At 34.8% G+C, this 16452-nt stretch overlaps 1 protein-coding gene across 1 annotated transcript in view; it reads left to right on the forward strand.

Moving 5' to 3' along the window:
- Positions 1 to 6393: 6393 nt before the first annotated feature.
- The window catches only part of LOC118834515 (zinc finger transcription factor Trps1-like), a 182452-nt gene continuing 172393 nt past the window's right edge, over positions 6394 to 16452 (forward strand). The window contains exon 1 of the mRNA XM_036741963.1: positions 6394 to 6495. Coding sequence (XP_036597858.1) covers positions 6394 to 6495 — 102 coding nt within the window. The remainder of the gene's footprint in view (positions 6496 to 16452) is intronic.

The following is a 16452-nucleotide window of genomic DNA, read 5'->3' on the forward strand; positions in this document are numbered from 1 at the left end:
AGGAGAAAGGTGAAAATGTCAAGGATCTGAATTATTTTGGATACTTTTTTTTGCCTTTTTTTAGGTTTTGTCATTAATGTTCAGATCATTTGACCCAAGATTTTCCCATTCAGTTGTGTATAAATGTTTAATTAACCCTAAGTGACAAATTCTCTTTGATTAACTTTTTATTGGCTTTTATAAAAAGTTTAAAAAGCAAATCAGTCAAAAAACTTAGATATTCCTCTGGAGTTTTATCTGATTATTTTTATAGCATTGACTGAAAAGATCTACATTTTTTTCCATAATCTTTATTTTACATGGCATGATAACAATATTAAAGCTGAATTTATAATGTATTGTACTGTACTGTGGTATTGTAGACCCAGATGAAATAGATCCAAAGGAGAGTTGGATAATAAATTCCTTGTACTTTAATTCAGCTTCTTTTCAAGAGATTGCTTGATGGATTTAGTAAATTGTTTCTAGGAAGGCTTTTGTGAGAGATAGCAAATGGTATTCAATTTATGGGTCACTATAATCAAAAGGAGTTAGAATACTTACAACAATCCAGTTCATAAGCGAACAATGTTAGATGATTTCCTGGTAATGTTTCATACCAGAATGATTTGCTTGGAAAAAAGAGTTTTATGAAGAAGTATGTAGATTTGGGGTTCTTGACAAAAATGAAATATGGACTAATCTTTGAATGAAATGTTAATTCATTCCTTTTCAAATAATGTATAAATTTCTTCCAAAGATGTGGTTTGTGTTTCTACATTTGAGTTTATTGCTAGCACAGATTATTTCAACAGAAGCAGTCTTTTGGTATTTACCCATGCTTGGTCAACTCCTGGGAACAGAGTTCAAAGGATTTCACTAGTCATCTAATCTTGTGAATTTCCTCTTCACAATTTATTCAAGAAGCAATCACCTTTGAAAATGATTTGAGAATGGATTGAAGAAGTTTCAAGGAGAAGACAGTTCATTTCTTTTTGCTGCTGCTGCTGCTGCTGCTGTTAATATTATGGAGTCTTTCTTTATATTTGAGAGGTAACTTGACATATTTGATGGCATATGGCCTCAAAGCCAAGAAAACCTGGGTTCAAGCTGCTTGACCTCTCAGTGCTCCCTCTGAGAATATAAGGTGTTGACATGCATTGGGTTTTTTTTTTCACCTGAAAGTTGCCTGTAGCATGAAATCACAGGTCCATTTCCAATCATGTCCGAAACAGAAGTCTTACTCTGAAAATTCTACAAGCAGGAATAGTCCAAGCCCCTTTCCTCAAGTTATTCAAATTCATTGAGATTTGACTATATTCCATCTATTTCCTTTGCTAGTCTAAATGTCATCAATTTATTTAACTGATATTCATATACCATTGTTTCCAGTCTCTTCTGAGTCTCCCTCTTTTGGACACTTTCCAGCTTATCAATATCCTTCTGAAACTGTGGCATCAACTACTGAATGTAGTTGATGCGGTAACAGATGGATTATGATCAGAGCAGAATACAATGACTCTATCATCTATTTCCCTTTTCCTGAGTACTATGATTCTCTTAAACTGGCTTTAGGCCACATTAACTTCTGCTGTAAAGCTGCTCCAAACAAATTGCTAAAGGAGCCTTCCCACATCAGAGCCTCACAAATTCTCATCCCCATATGCTTTTCCCAAATCCATTCTGTATTTTCAACCATTTCCCTCCTGCCTCCAACCTGCTCCTTACTCTAGATTTCCTGCCCTAGACTGTCATTTTTCCCTAACCCCCATCCATTTTTTTACTACTCATCACACTGCCTATTTCCCCTGCCCCCAGTTCCTCAATTACCCTTGATCATGAGAGAGATTTCATGTGGTTTGGAGCTCACTGCATAGGCCCTTACCCCCAAAGCTGAAGTCTTCTTTTAGGAGTTGATATTTAACTGGGATCTTAAGTTAGAAATCTTGAATGCATTTTATCAGGGGAATATTATAGTCACAAGCAAAACAAAATTTCTGATCCTGAAAGGAAAATTAAAGTATGAATAGTTTGAGGGAGGGAAACAAGAACTAGAAAGTAATGGTGTGCTCTAGATTGCTTCTTAAATAATTGGAGAATGGCTGAAAAATGTGGCATATAAATATAATTTATATTATTGTTCTACAAGAAATGATGAAAGACATAGTTTTAGAGTAGTATGAATCAATGAAGAGTAAAGTGAGCACAACCAGGAGAATAATTTTTGCGAGTACAGCACTATTGTTAAAAAAAGGAAAAAAAATGAAAGACTTATGAACTCTAATCAAAGCAAATACCAACCAAGTCTCTGGAGGGTCTATGATTAGACATACTCACTTCCTGACAGAGAGATGATACTCTGAAAGTGCAGAAAGAGACATCCATTTTTTAGACATAGTCACTGTGTGGAATTGTTTATTTCTTACAAAAGTTTTAGTTTTTTTTTGATTCTTCCCTTTCTCTTGGTTAACTGGAAGGGAGTTTGAGGAGATGGGGCTAGTGATGATTCAAAAATAAAAAAGAAGGCCACAGTAACTTTTTTAAATGCATAAAAGAGAATAGAAAAAAAAAGTTCAGAAGGAAGCTCTGATAAGCTGGATCATTTTGAAAGCAATGAGTAGAATCTAGAAGATAATCTCTAAGCTTCCACCTTCCTTTCAAAGTTTAGAAAGGCAGCCTGGAATAGAGGAAACAATACTGTCCTTAGAATAAGGAGACCAATTTACAACTTCTGTCTCTCATCATCCTTACAATTTATGTTAGCTTGGATATCACTCAATTTCCTTATCTGTAATATAGGGACAGTAATATTTATACTACAAACCTTACAGTTTTATTATAGAGGGAAAAGTAGATGTTAAAGCACTTTATGAAAAAAGTAAGTTTATATTAACTACCAAACATTGTTTTCTTCTGGATAATCTAGTTCACTGCCTGTTGTCCATAAATTCACAAAAAACCCTTTACACATTTTCCTGGGTGACACTACATCTATCTGACATATTCTATGATAATAAAAAGAATATTAGCTGAAGAATCTTAGGAATTGATTTCCTTCCATGGGTGTGTCACTAATAACTTACATAACTTTGGGTAAATATTTTAATGTCCCTTAATGTTTCTTCATCTGTAATATAAAGGAGTTGAATTAGATAACACATAAAGTTCCTTCTACTTCTAAAACCTGTTGGGTTTTTTTTCTCTTGGATGTGTGTTGCATAGATTCTTAAGGTACATGAAGAGTTGTTTCCATGATATGATCAGATAGTCAGTCAATAAGCATTAATCATATAATAAGAAGCAGCAGTGGTGGTAGAGTCGATATAAAGGTGTCTGGGGAGTCAAGAAGTCTTGAATTTAAGTCCCTCATCTCACTTTATGACTCTAGGATACTCATTCAACCTGAAAACAGATGCAGGTCTGAATTTATAGAGAGAGTTTCCTCATTGGAATTTCCTCTACTAATGAAATCATAGGTTCCCCACCCTCCCACTACCACAAAAGGTGCCAGCAAGAAAGTTTAGGGCAAAAGTGCTATGTTCTTTTATTTAGTGAAATGACCACTACTGATGTCTAAATGATATTGTGTACTTTGGAGTACATGTTATTTTAGCTGACAATGCTGTTGGAGCATATATTTCTCATTTCTAGCCTTTGGCATCATAAGAATTATATTTTTAGGCCTGGGAGAGACCATAGAGGGTATGTAGTCCAGTCCCCTTCTTTAATAGGTGAGGAAACTGAATCCCAGAGAAATCAAGTGATTTGTTCAAGCTTAGACAGGTAGTAAGGGACTCTGAATTCTGAATTCTACTCTGTTCTTGATTATAGCTCCTTTCTCCTCACCCTCAACCTCCAAAGAGCTTCTTTACTCTTGGGAATCACTGCCAAACTAGTAATTGTCACAAATGAGTAAAGGGCTTTACAAAAAATGACTTTACCTTGAGTGACTTTACCTCTTACAAGAAAAGCCTCATCCTTCAAATGGCTTTATTTTAAAGAGTAAAGTTTTAAGGTACTACTGATGAATGGGGATGAAGTAAAGTGAAAGCAGGGTAGGAATTGAAAAATTCTGGTGAGAAAGTGACATGCTTTTAGTCTGTTTCCTCTATTTTTTGGCATTGAGCAGTGCCTGTTTTGTTCCCAGTCAGATGTTCAAATGGGAACTTTAGATGCAGAAACTAATTTTAGTAGGTGGGGTGCAAATTTCTTATGATTCCATGAATAGACACTGATCCCAGCTGTTTCATTACAATTATAAAAATAAGATAGGCTGTGAATCATTCAGAATGCCTTTAATGGTCTTGGAGAAATAATTTCATCTTTCTAAAATCTTAAAAGTATAAAACTACCTCAGATTCTTCATTGACTTCAAGTTACATCCCATTGTGCATATATGAAATTCTTGATGTCTAGGTGGTCATGGTTCAAAGTGACTATTTTTCATCCTTATTTTCTACCTATGTAGGGCTAGGGATGAATGAGAGATAGAATATGGGAAAGAAGAATGAGAAAAAGTATAGGTGAACTTAGGCACTGCTTGGTTTGTAAATATTGTATAAAATAATAGTGGAATAATTTAATTTGAAGGGTTAGATTTGGAGCTAATTGACAGGTGTGATTGGGTCTCCCCTAAGGAGTGGTCCCCTGAGAATTGGAATTGTTGAAGAACTGATCTTTTAGAGTGGCCTCAGTAAGAATTGCCTAAAAATAAAAGATAAAGGGTAAGAACCCAGAACTTTTCCTGAAACATTTATTCCCTTTAGTTATAGAAAAGTCAAAATTCTTTAGCCACCCTGAAATCTGTGCAAAGGGTTACTTGAATGCTATTTAACTGACCTGACTACGTTATGCAAATAAAATATTTTGGAGGATCTAGAGTAATATGTTACATATTTGAAAATTCCCTAGGAATCAACTCTAGTTAGATAGTTTTTGCAACTTTAAGGAAAGAAAATCAAGGAAGAAAAAGCAACAAGGAGCATATTACAGTACAATGGAGCATGATGTAGCATAATTCCCAGTGTGGCCTGAAGAAATCTCTGGAAATGCTCAAAGAGCACACTGAACAAACCTGAATACAAGTCGTCATGGGCAGAAGTTCTGGGAGCCTCTTTTTGTATCTCTAGTGCTTAGCATAGTGCCTGGTATGTTTGTTTGGTTGTTCAGTCATTAATTATGTTCCTGTGGAATACAGCATGCCAATACTGGCCATGGAGTTTTCTTGACAAAGACACTACAGTGGTTTGCTATTTCTTCTCCAGTAGATCAAGGCAAATGGGTTAATGACTTGCCCAGGGTCTGAGGCCAAATTTGAAATCTAGGTCTTCCTGACTCCAAGCCCAGTTCTGTATCCACTGAGCCATTTAAGTGCCTCTGACACAGTAGGTGCTTAATAAATGTTTATTGATTGAGTCATCAGTTCTCCATTTTCTGTTCCCACCTCTTCATTATTCCTATATTCAAGGAGAAGATCTTTCTCTGGGAACTGCCCAGGAGGGTCCCCATTACTATCTATATTACATGGCTTTATCCTGAACCACCCACTCCCCCACCCAAGTTATCATGAGAAAAAAAGAAAAAGTGCAAGTGTGGGAAGAAGAAAGAGCATTTTTGTCATTTCTTATAAAATTGTACTAAGTAGACTAGACCCACATGATAAACTAGTACCTAGGATTTTTTCCTATCCTGACTTAGAGTTCTCCAATCACTTTTCCTCAAAGCTAAATTGTATTGCACAGATCTTTTTAAAGAAAAATAATTTTATCCTGATGTGGTGACACACGCCTGTAATCTTTGCTACTTGGGAGGCTGAGCCTGATGATTACGTGAGCTTAGAGTTCTGAGCCACAGTAGGGTGTAAGCTGATGTGAGGTCTGTAGTAAGTCTGGCATCAATATGGTACACCCCTCGTTGGGGAGAGGAGGGCCACAAGGTTGCCAGAGAAGTGCCAAAGTCTGGAACTGAAGTAGGTCAAAGCTTCCATGCTGATCAGCAGTGGGATCAACCACTATACCTCTAGCCTGGCCAAGATAGGAAGACTTAGCTGCAAAAATAAGGTAAATAAAAAATATAAGTACATGAATAAATAAACAAATAAATAACAAAATCTGCATTTAAATCAATCAATAAACATATATTAAATACCCACTCTCTGCCTGGCCCTGTGGTAAGCACCGAGGATACAAAAAACATGCAAAAGACAATCCCTACCCTACAACATGTAAACAAATGCAAGCAGGCTTTACATAGGATCATAATTAACAAAGAGAAGGCACTAGAATTAAAAGAGATTGGGAAAGGCTTTCTGTAAAAGATGAGATTTTATATAAGACTTAAAGGAAGTCAGTAGGTAGAATTAAGAAGGGGAAACATTCTAGGTATGGGGGACAGCTAGAGGAAATGACCGGAGAGATGAAGCATCTTCCTGGAACAGACAAGAAGCCAGTATCACTAGATCAAAGAAACATAGAAGGGAGTATTTGGAAAGGAGCAAAGTGCAAGAAGATTGGAAAGGTAGGAAAAGACTAGGTACTAAAGGGCTTTCAATGCCAAACAGAGGATTTTGTATTTGAAGGATGGACTGGAGTGGGGAGAGACTTGAGCCAGGCAGACTACCAATAAGCTATTGCAACAATCCAGGCATGAGGTGATGATGGCCTACACCATAGTTGTGGCAGTGTCAGAGGAGAAAAGGGAGTATAGGTGAGAACTTTTGCAAAGGCAAAATCAACTAGTCATGGCAACAGAATAGATATCTGAGGAGAGGGGTTGGTGAGGGACAATGAGGAATTGAAGATGACTCCTAGATCTTGAGCCTGAAGGACTGGATGGTAGTGAATGTGCCAGGAGGTTTAGGGAGGAAAATAATGAGTTTTATTTTGAACATGTTGAGTTGTAACATGACTACAGGACATCCAGTTCAGGATGTCTGAAAGACATTTGGAGATACTAGATTTGGGGGTCCATAGAGAGGGTGAGGGGAGGATAGGTAGATTTGCGAATAATTATCATAGAGGTGGTAATTAAATCTATGTCAGCTGATGAGATCACCAAGTGAGTAGTAGTAAAGAGAGAGAAGAATAGAGGGCCTAGGACAGAACCTGATGGATGCCCATAGTTATCTGGAGGAGGATCCAGCAAACTAAACTGAGGAGTGGTCACATAGATAGGTTTCTATTTCTTTTCTTCAATAAAAAAGTTTGCTATAAAAATTTTGTACATATGGGTGTTTGCACTGATCTTAAGCTTAGCGTAATTGGTAACAATTCAATTCTCTTTCCTTAGGGAAAAGTACTATCTTCCATTTGATTAGGCTATCATGTCTGTGTTAGAAATGTACAATGCAGCTTTACTAGGTGCTAATGTTAAATGAAAAGGTAGATCATCTCTTTCAACTGCCTATTTTTCTCTCTTCAAATGTGCAGTTAGTTCTCTGGCATTATACAGCAGTTCTGCTTATTTCGAAATTATAAAGCTGACTTTGTATAATTTTGTTGGCGGTCTTGAGCTTCTAGAAAGTATTATTCTTTTGGGGTACCTTCATATAGTTAAGTGAAAATATCTTTGATCATGCTTCTGTTCCTTATTTGGCATCTGAGAGTGCTTAAGCCTCAGATTTGAAACTTGGAGGAAAAGAAACTCTAAATGTAAACTCAACTTTTACACTTTGTTGGAATCATTTAATTTGCTTTATTCAAAACTATTTCCAGTCATCTTGAATTGGGATGGATCTTGGAATTCATCTAACAAATATTTATTTATCCCCTCCTGTGTTCAAGGTTCCATGCTTAGGTGACAGGAGATACAAAGAATTAAAAGAAACAGTCCTTTAAGTCAAAAACTTTACAGTTAAGTTCATTTATTTGATAAACATTTATTAAGTGCCTACTATGTGCTAGGAAGTGTGCTAAATTCTGGGGATACAAAAAGAGGTGAAAGACATTCAGTCCCTGCCCTCAAGGAGCTTGTAATTTAATGGTAAGGGAAGGGAAGCAGTGGATTTTCAATATAAAAAAGCCTTGGATAGAGTTATCATAGGATAAAGATTTAGCACTGAATGAAACTAGAGAGGTCATCCAATTCATTGCCTTCATTTTGGAGATGAGGACATTGTGGCCAATTAAGTGGCAAGCCTAAAGTTATATCAGTAGCAACTGGCAGAACCAGTATTGAACTCAAGCAAAAGGTCCAGACTCCAGCAAAGTTGAGAAAGAGCAAAGCTTTCTTCCAATTCATACTGTCTCTACTTCACTTTGATCTCTGGGTCTTATTTTCTCCATCTTTTAAATTGGGCAGGGAGGTTGGAACAAACAATCTGTAGGATCTTTATTAGCTCTCAAATTCTATATTATCTATTTCTGTTTATAAGAAATGAACACATACACATAGTAGGGGACAACTGTCAGATAGTTTTGGAAATTAGTTATTGTAGCACAATGTAGCTTTGTTAATTAGAGAACCCCTCATGTGGGCAGTTTGATCTGGGTCTTGGAAAATGGATGCAATTTCTATAGATGGAGAGTAAGGGATTAAAGAGATTTTAGAGGATAATAAGGTATTGTTAAGAAATCTGACTATTAGGAATCCAGGATGAGAAAGAGAGATTGTTAATATTGGCTAAACCTACTTCTTCCCCAACTGAATGATTTTGGCACATCTGGTCACCTGAGTCATAATGTTTAATTTGTTATGCATTTTAAAAACACTCCAATATTTATGCAATAAAAGCCACCATTTGGACAGTTTTATAGCCTTTGGGGGAAATTTTTCTCTGATTGTACTGAAATTGGCCAAATATTTATATTAGCTCATATTTATATAGGATTTTATAGTTTTTAAAGCTCTCTCACAACAACCTTGTGAGATAGGACATGCATTATCCCCTGCCTTTCATACAAGGAAACTGAGGCTCTGGCAAAGTGAGTTACCCATACATGGGCACATAGGGTGCTGTAGTACCCTTCTTAATAAATTTAGGATTACTATTGCATTTTAGGTCTCTTGATTGTACTCCTTTGCTCTTCACACACACACACACACACACACACACACACACACACACACACACAGAGGCTCTCTCCATATAATAATCTCTTTATACTTAATAGAATTCAGAAGAAAAAAAAAACTTCACTGAAATAAGCCTGCTTCAAAGTGCTTCCTAGTCCAATCTGTGCATGCTGAAAAGGCCCTAAGGCAAATGGCAGAGTGTAGACATTTAAATAAAAGTTTGAAGTTTAAATGTAATATGTTATTTGAGAAAGTGCATAGAAACTTAAAAAAGTTTATTTTCTTTATATAACCATATATACAGATAAGGATCTGGATAGGTTTATCTGTATGCATACATACATTTACATATCCATTAGTTCTTAGGGAAGATGCATGCATCAAAAGAAAAAAATGTAGCTTATATACATTTGTAAATCCATATCATTTAAAAATACATGTCATAGTACAACTAATTGACTGATTGCTAGTCTTATCATTTGATATACTAATTTATTCAAAAATCACTTCTCTCAGATTTTAATTTTGATATTCATGTCTTACTTCATGTCTCATTTTGTCCATGGGGAAAACAAAGGAGAATGTTGATCTTTGGCATATCACTTGTTATATAATTTAGAAAATTGTCACATATATTAATACTGAAATAAATGCATTTATTTTTAAAGCTCAGCATTCTCTTTTGTTTAAAATTCCTGCAATCCCTGGGATATTGGTGGGGGGTTAATGGAAGTCTTGATTAAAATTTTCTAAGCTTCAAGGCTTTCAGTTCTTGTAAACAATTTGTATCTTAGAGATATGTTTTTGTCCTTTTACTAGTCTATTTACTGGACTTAATGTTAAAAAGAAAATTCTCTGGTTTTTCTTGTTATTGTTACTTCATTTTACTAAGTACAAATAGAAATCACTAAAAAATTCAAAGTCCCCAGTGATCACAGAATTTATGGCAACTATTTAAAAAATGCCCTGTAGAACAATCTGAAGCATTTTAAATGCAAAGAATACACACACACACATTTCTCAAATTTTCATTCTTAATAGGATTTTTAAAATGTAGACAAAATTTAAGCAGTTTCTTCTCTGTTCATAGGGTTGTTAACTTAATCATGACTTTATCAATTTTCCCATGTGCCGTAATAGTTAAATAAGCTCTTGATGTATAAAAGTCACTGAAATGGATAATAGGCACAAGAGGGTTTGCCTTAGGAGCTTGCCTTTGTTAAATATCTATCTCCTGGGCCAGTCCCCTGGGCTCCAATATCTCTGACAATATAAAATCTTGCATGATAACTAAAATTCAGTCCAAAATCTTACATGTAGTGCTTTTGGTGTGTCAGAGCCCAAGCTGAGCTCCAAACATGGTGATGTGATTTTGCATGAGGCTGAGTAGATATCCATGCACTAAATTTCACACATATGGACTTTTGTGTAGCTTTATGCATGGTTTTCTGTGAAAATTCCTGGGTGTGAATCCTGAACTTCTAATCTGATAAAATAATTAGCTAGGTACCATTGCAGTTTTTTTTTTTAAAAATCAGATTTACTTAATAGTATAAGTTTCTATACTGCATTTTGATAATTTGGGGGCCTAAGTTAGTAGAGAGTTTAGAACAAAAAAATTGGGCCATTTTTGGGGTAGCATATAGAGAGAAATGGTAACTATTTAGATGGAATTTATTTTTAAGCAAATAACTTATCCTTCCCCCTTTTCTTTTTTCATATTGTACATACACATGAACTCTAATATACCTTTAAAAATCAATAGTGAAAAGCAGTTTATTTTTTCTTTGTATAGTATATATAGGAAATATTCATTAATCCTCCATTAATTAAGACTATAATAATGAACATGAATTAATATTTGAGCATTACTCTGGGAAATTATGTTCACTAAAAATTTGATTGCTCCCCTGGAACAGCTTAATGAAGACTACTTTGATGGATGTTTTTTTTTAAACAAAACTTTTAAATTTATTAGGGAAATTTAACAATGTGAATTTGAACTTTGGAAAACAAAACACTTTGATGTCTGTATCTTGAAGGAAACCCATATCATGGTATTCTGTGAAACAGAATAATTCTCTGTCTTTCCCAGAATCAGATCTCTCTAAGTAGTTCTTATTCTTAAAATCATTTCTAGTCAAGATTGCAAACTATTTTGATATATTACACAAATATATTATGTACATACAAACATATATGTGTATACACATATGTATTTTAGCACAACCAGTAGTATGACTCTTCTGTATCTTCATAGTATCTAGGCTATTCAAAATGCTGCTAAATTCTTGGAAGTGATACTAATTTAAAAAAAAATAACTACCCAAAAGGGAAGAACACATTTTTCCTAGATATAGAGTTGGAAATCATGAATGGGACTTTTCCCATAATTGCTGTGTGCTTGAGTGGAGCCAGGCATTTGGAGGCACAGTGGACATGTAGCCAGACCAAGTCAATATAAAGAAAAGAGGAAAAGTAAAGAATTATAAAAGCACTTTATTAACTGACTCCTGAAGTAGCTTAAAATAGGAAAACCAGAAAAAGAGGGTTTTAGGGGATTTAGGTTCTGTGTCTAGAGTACTGGTCTACTAGATTATAAACTTTGCTGATTCATTATAAGCTCCTCTAAGGCAGAGGGGCATCTTTTTAGATCTTTGTATCCCCAGGGAATATCAGAGCACCTTACACATAGTACATATTTAATGTCTGAATTGAATTGAATATGATAAAAACAGAGCACTTTCATGTCTCAAACTGACAAAAAGACTGCATTAATGCTTTTTCAGCAGGGTTGAAAAATAGCAAAAATTTCGGACACAGAAATGTGTTGCTATAAGAAATTGTGGGATTGACTGGCTACTATGCAAAATGGGAAAGAAAAGGATCAAGCTGACATTTTCACTGAACAAATTTTATTGCTATAGTACTGTTCCTAGACATTCTGTTACTACCCAAGAGTGACAGCAGTGACCAGAATCCTGTAGTCAGCTAGATATGGTGTAATAAGAATAAATTATTCACTTAAAGGTAAGTCACAGCAATTTCTGTTTTTTTCACTTAAAATATAACCTGTCCCTCATGGAGAATGGTTGCTCATTTTAAAATTTATTATTTATTTTTATTTATATTATTTTTTTTAATTGAATGACTTGGAACTATATACCTTTTATAGATGTATGGATTTAAATAGCATTTGGCTTTCCACCTGCTGATAAGGAAAAAGTGAGATGCTAATTCAAAATGACAGGAAACATTACTTCAGTAGTAGCTATTTCCATATGAAACACTGTAGGAAATCTTTCAAAGGAGTTTCATTGTGATTATTTTATTTATTTTATTGGCAATTAAATGAATGCAGATGTCTGAACTGACTGAGTTCACTTGACTGTATTTCAGCCTTTGAACAGTTAATATTTATTGATCAGTTTAAATATATATGCTTCATTTCCTGGTCTTAGTTGTTAAAGATTTTTTTTTGCTAAAATATTTGTGTGGGAAAAAACACTTTTATCCACTTTATTTTGCACAGCAAGGATACAAAAGTTAGAACATAAAAAGGGTATCATTGAAAAATATAAATGATAAAATAAATTGTTATTACATTGAAATATAACTGGTATTTATGTAGCAAAACATTTAAAGGGGATGTTGTACTGTATATAGACATAGATCAGAAGATGCATCAGAAAAGAAGGATACCTGTTTGGATGAAGATTTTTTATATTGATATAGAAAATAAGTGATTAATAAGTATTATTTAGATAATGCTGTAACGCTTGGAAAGTGTTTTACATACATTATTAGCTTTGATTCACACAAAAACCATATTTTATTGGTGATGAAACTGAAGCTGAGAGGTTTAGTGACTTGTCCAAGTTCAGACAGGTAGTAAGTGTTGGAGGCTGGTTTCAGACTCAGGTTTTTTGCACTCTAGGTCTAACACTGTATGCACTATGCAACCTAGATAGCTACCACAATATATTTTTATATTAAAATTTACTTTTTATTATTTCATTGTAATGTATAGGTAAAAAAAAAACATATATTATATGGAAGCATGCCTATATTGCTGTGTAACTTTTTTTACCTCTTTTTTGAAAAGGTCTCTTCTTATTTGTCTTATTGCTTTCTATGTAATTCCACTTGGATGTCTAATTGTAACCTAATTTACAAAATTACTGTTTTTCAAAAAATTAAAGGCTAAGAATATGTTTTCTTGTTTAGTTTACTGTAGCTTCATCCATCCTAGACTTTGCTCTTTAGGTAGATCTTTAGGTAGGTGGAGGGTAGAATCATGCAGTAAAATCAGCGATCCCTGTTTCATCTCTTTCATTTTTTAGATGAGGTAACCAAGGAACAAAGAGGCTAAGCCACTTCTACAAAATCATATAGCTAATTAAAAATTTGAAAAAGAGCTAGATTGAGAATATATGCACACACATAAATGTATATGTATGTATATACCCACTCCTACACATATGTAACACATGTATGTGTTTACATATACATATACAGGTGTCTGAATTTAGAAATATCAGTCAACAAGTATTTATGAAATACTGATCAAGAGACAGTCATTTTGATAGGTAATAGAGATCCTTGCCAAGAAAACCCCGAATTAGGTTGTGACAAGTTGGACATGACTAAAATGACTGAACAAAAAAGAGACACATATATTCATAAATAAACACACATATATGTATGCATACGCATATATGCAATACTCATATGCATGTATATTTATGAATTTATATATGGCAAAAGTTTTAAATTCGTTGTACATTATTTGACATTCATACCATTGTAGTATCATCTGTTGAATATATGCTGTGTAAAGTTACAGGTATGTGATTTGGACAACAATAAATGTCGTACAAAGGCATAAACACTATAGAAAAAGGTCCACTAATTTGGAACCTACATGAGAATCGCAATGAGCTAGCTAGAGGGCATAATGGATAGCATGTGGGACTGGTAGTCAGGAAGACCTCAGTTCAAATCCTGCTTCAGACCCTTATGAGTTGCAACCCTGAACAAGCCACTTAACCATTCTGTGTCTTATTTCCTTCACCTGTAAAAAGTGGATAATAATAGTGCCTAACTCACATAAAGTATTTTGCAAACCTTAACACACTATACAAATAATAATAATTTTCCCAGGTGCGGAAGATAAAAAGCCCTGGGAATAAAAATACAAGTACAGAGAAATATAGGTTCTGACTTCCGGTGTTTATGTTCTAATGGGGGAAGACAACGCAAAAAAGGGAGCTGAAAAGGAGGTGGGGGAGGAGAAGGAAGTTATCTAATGCCAGGTATGAAGGAGATAGCATAATTAATGAGCCTAGCCTGCATCCTGGTAAGAAATGAAGAGATAGCTGCTGGCTTGGGTGCTGTCTTTAATGGAGGTTCTGGGATGGGCCATCTAATCCAAAAGAGGGACTGAAGGGCCTGAAATCTGATTTTCAGAGCTGAGGTCATCTTTTAGGATGAAGAACTTTCTGGAGTCATGAAAAATCGTAAGTTTAGCCCTGGAAGGAAATTTGGAGTCCATATTTTCTTACTGTATCATTTCATGGATGATGACACAGTGAATGATACAAGGGGGTTAAATACCTTGTTCAGGGTCACACGGCTAGTAAATAAATGTCTGACAGAGAATTTGAACACAGGCCTCCCTAAATCGAAGTCCAGTTTCCTTTGCCACTACACCATGTCTTGGTCATTGTCTACTATATCATTTATTATGCTATATGGCTACAATGCCCATGGCTACTATGTAGCATTGTTGAAACTTAGAATCCCAATCTGGATATAGCCATATCCTCTTTAAGCATCACCAGTTAGTCATCATCAGTCTCTTCTAGGAGATTTACAGTGATGAATTATTCACCTTATATCGAGGTAATCTGTTCCACTTTAGGTCATTTGAAATGGTGAGAAAAGTTTATTTATGAGGGACCAAAATATAGCTCTTTCCAAATTGTGGTCATTCCTCCTAGTTCTGCCCTTTGGGGTATAAAACAAGGGAAGCAAAACAATTTTAATACTTTTTCTACATACCAGCCCTTTAAGTACTTGAAGAGAAGATGGTCTCCCTCCTCCCCCTATATCCAATCCATTTCCGGCCTTCCTATGGCATATTTTATAGTCCCCTCATCACTTGGGGGACTATCTATTCATTGGATAAGTACTGATTTGTAAATGTCTTACTTAAAATTATGCACATGAAAAAAAACACAATATTCTAGATGTGATCTGACTAGGGAAACATACTATAGGCCTTTAGTAATGTTTGTGGAATACTTGGTACTCAATAAATATTTTATGAATTGATGAATCATGACATATCCATCTTAATTACTGAGAAAACCAACATTTTCAAAATGCATTTTTCCACTAATGATGAATAATACAATTTTATATAAAAAATGGACAGCCATCTTCTATCAGTGATTCATTTATAAAATGAGAAAAGAAATAGATTGCATGCTCCTTAAAAATGGCTAGACAGTGGCATATCTAAGATGCTTGTCTTAAGAATGACAAGATTTGTAAAAGCAGTGGACTCCTTAGGACTTTGTCCCAAAACAATCTGGAGGAGCCTAAGGTTATGTACTTGGAGAAATATGACACAGGATGGACAGCGAGAGAAGTGGGTCCAAAGAATAGAACCAAAAGACATTCACTTAGTAATAGTCTTTCAGATTCTTTACTCTCTTCTTTTTAGAGGAAATACAATGGAAATTGATATTTGAAGGCATAAACGTCCACCAAATTTTTAGGGCTTGTAAAAGCCAGGTTTTCTTTAGATACTGTAAAATCTGAGACCCTTATGTATGTAACAAAGCTTTTGCAACTTCTGATATTCTCGACATTAGCAATAGCTTTTCACTCACTTAGTTCCTAAATTACTATACTGTCATTGAGCTCTCTTCAAATTTCTAGCATTCAACTCAGAAATATTTCAGAATACACAAAAAGCTTGTTTATTGCTGTGGGGAGATCCAAAATGTCAGTGCCACAGGTTGGATCTGAGTTATGTACATATTAGTGGCTGAACCACAAGTATTGGGAAGGAACTACAATTTTTAACAGTAATATACACTTTGCTTCACTTCACCCAACTGTTGTTGATATATGTATTTTTTCTAAGTCCCTGTATTCCAGAATTATATACCATTTATTTGTTGTTGTACTTAACATGTTCCCTTTTAAAGTGAATTTAAAGCACTTACAAAGTGCTTTATAGAATTGACTGGTGATTTTCCCTCTAAGAAGAAAACCATTTGTTACATTTGTTTTTCAGATGAAGAATCTGAGATACAGAACAGTTAACTATCTTGACTAAGATTTTGCTGAGATAGTTAGAGAAGAACTGGGGATAGCAAGGATCTTATGTTCCTCTTTTGTTTCCTTTTCTTTACTTTTCTCCCTTGCCTCATTTTCCTGTCTTTGTTT

This window comes from Trichosurus vulpecula, chromosome 1 (assembly GCF_011100635.1).
Source record: "Trichosurus vulpecula isolate mTriVul1 chromosome 1, mTriVul1.pri, whole genome shotgun sequence".
NCBI classification, from domain to species: Eukaryota; Metazoa; Chordata; class Mammalia; order Diprotodontia; family Phalangeridae; genus Trichosurus; species Trichosurus vulpecula.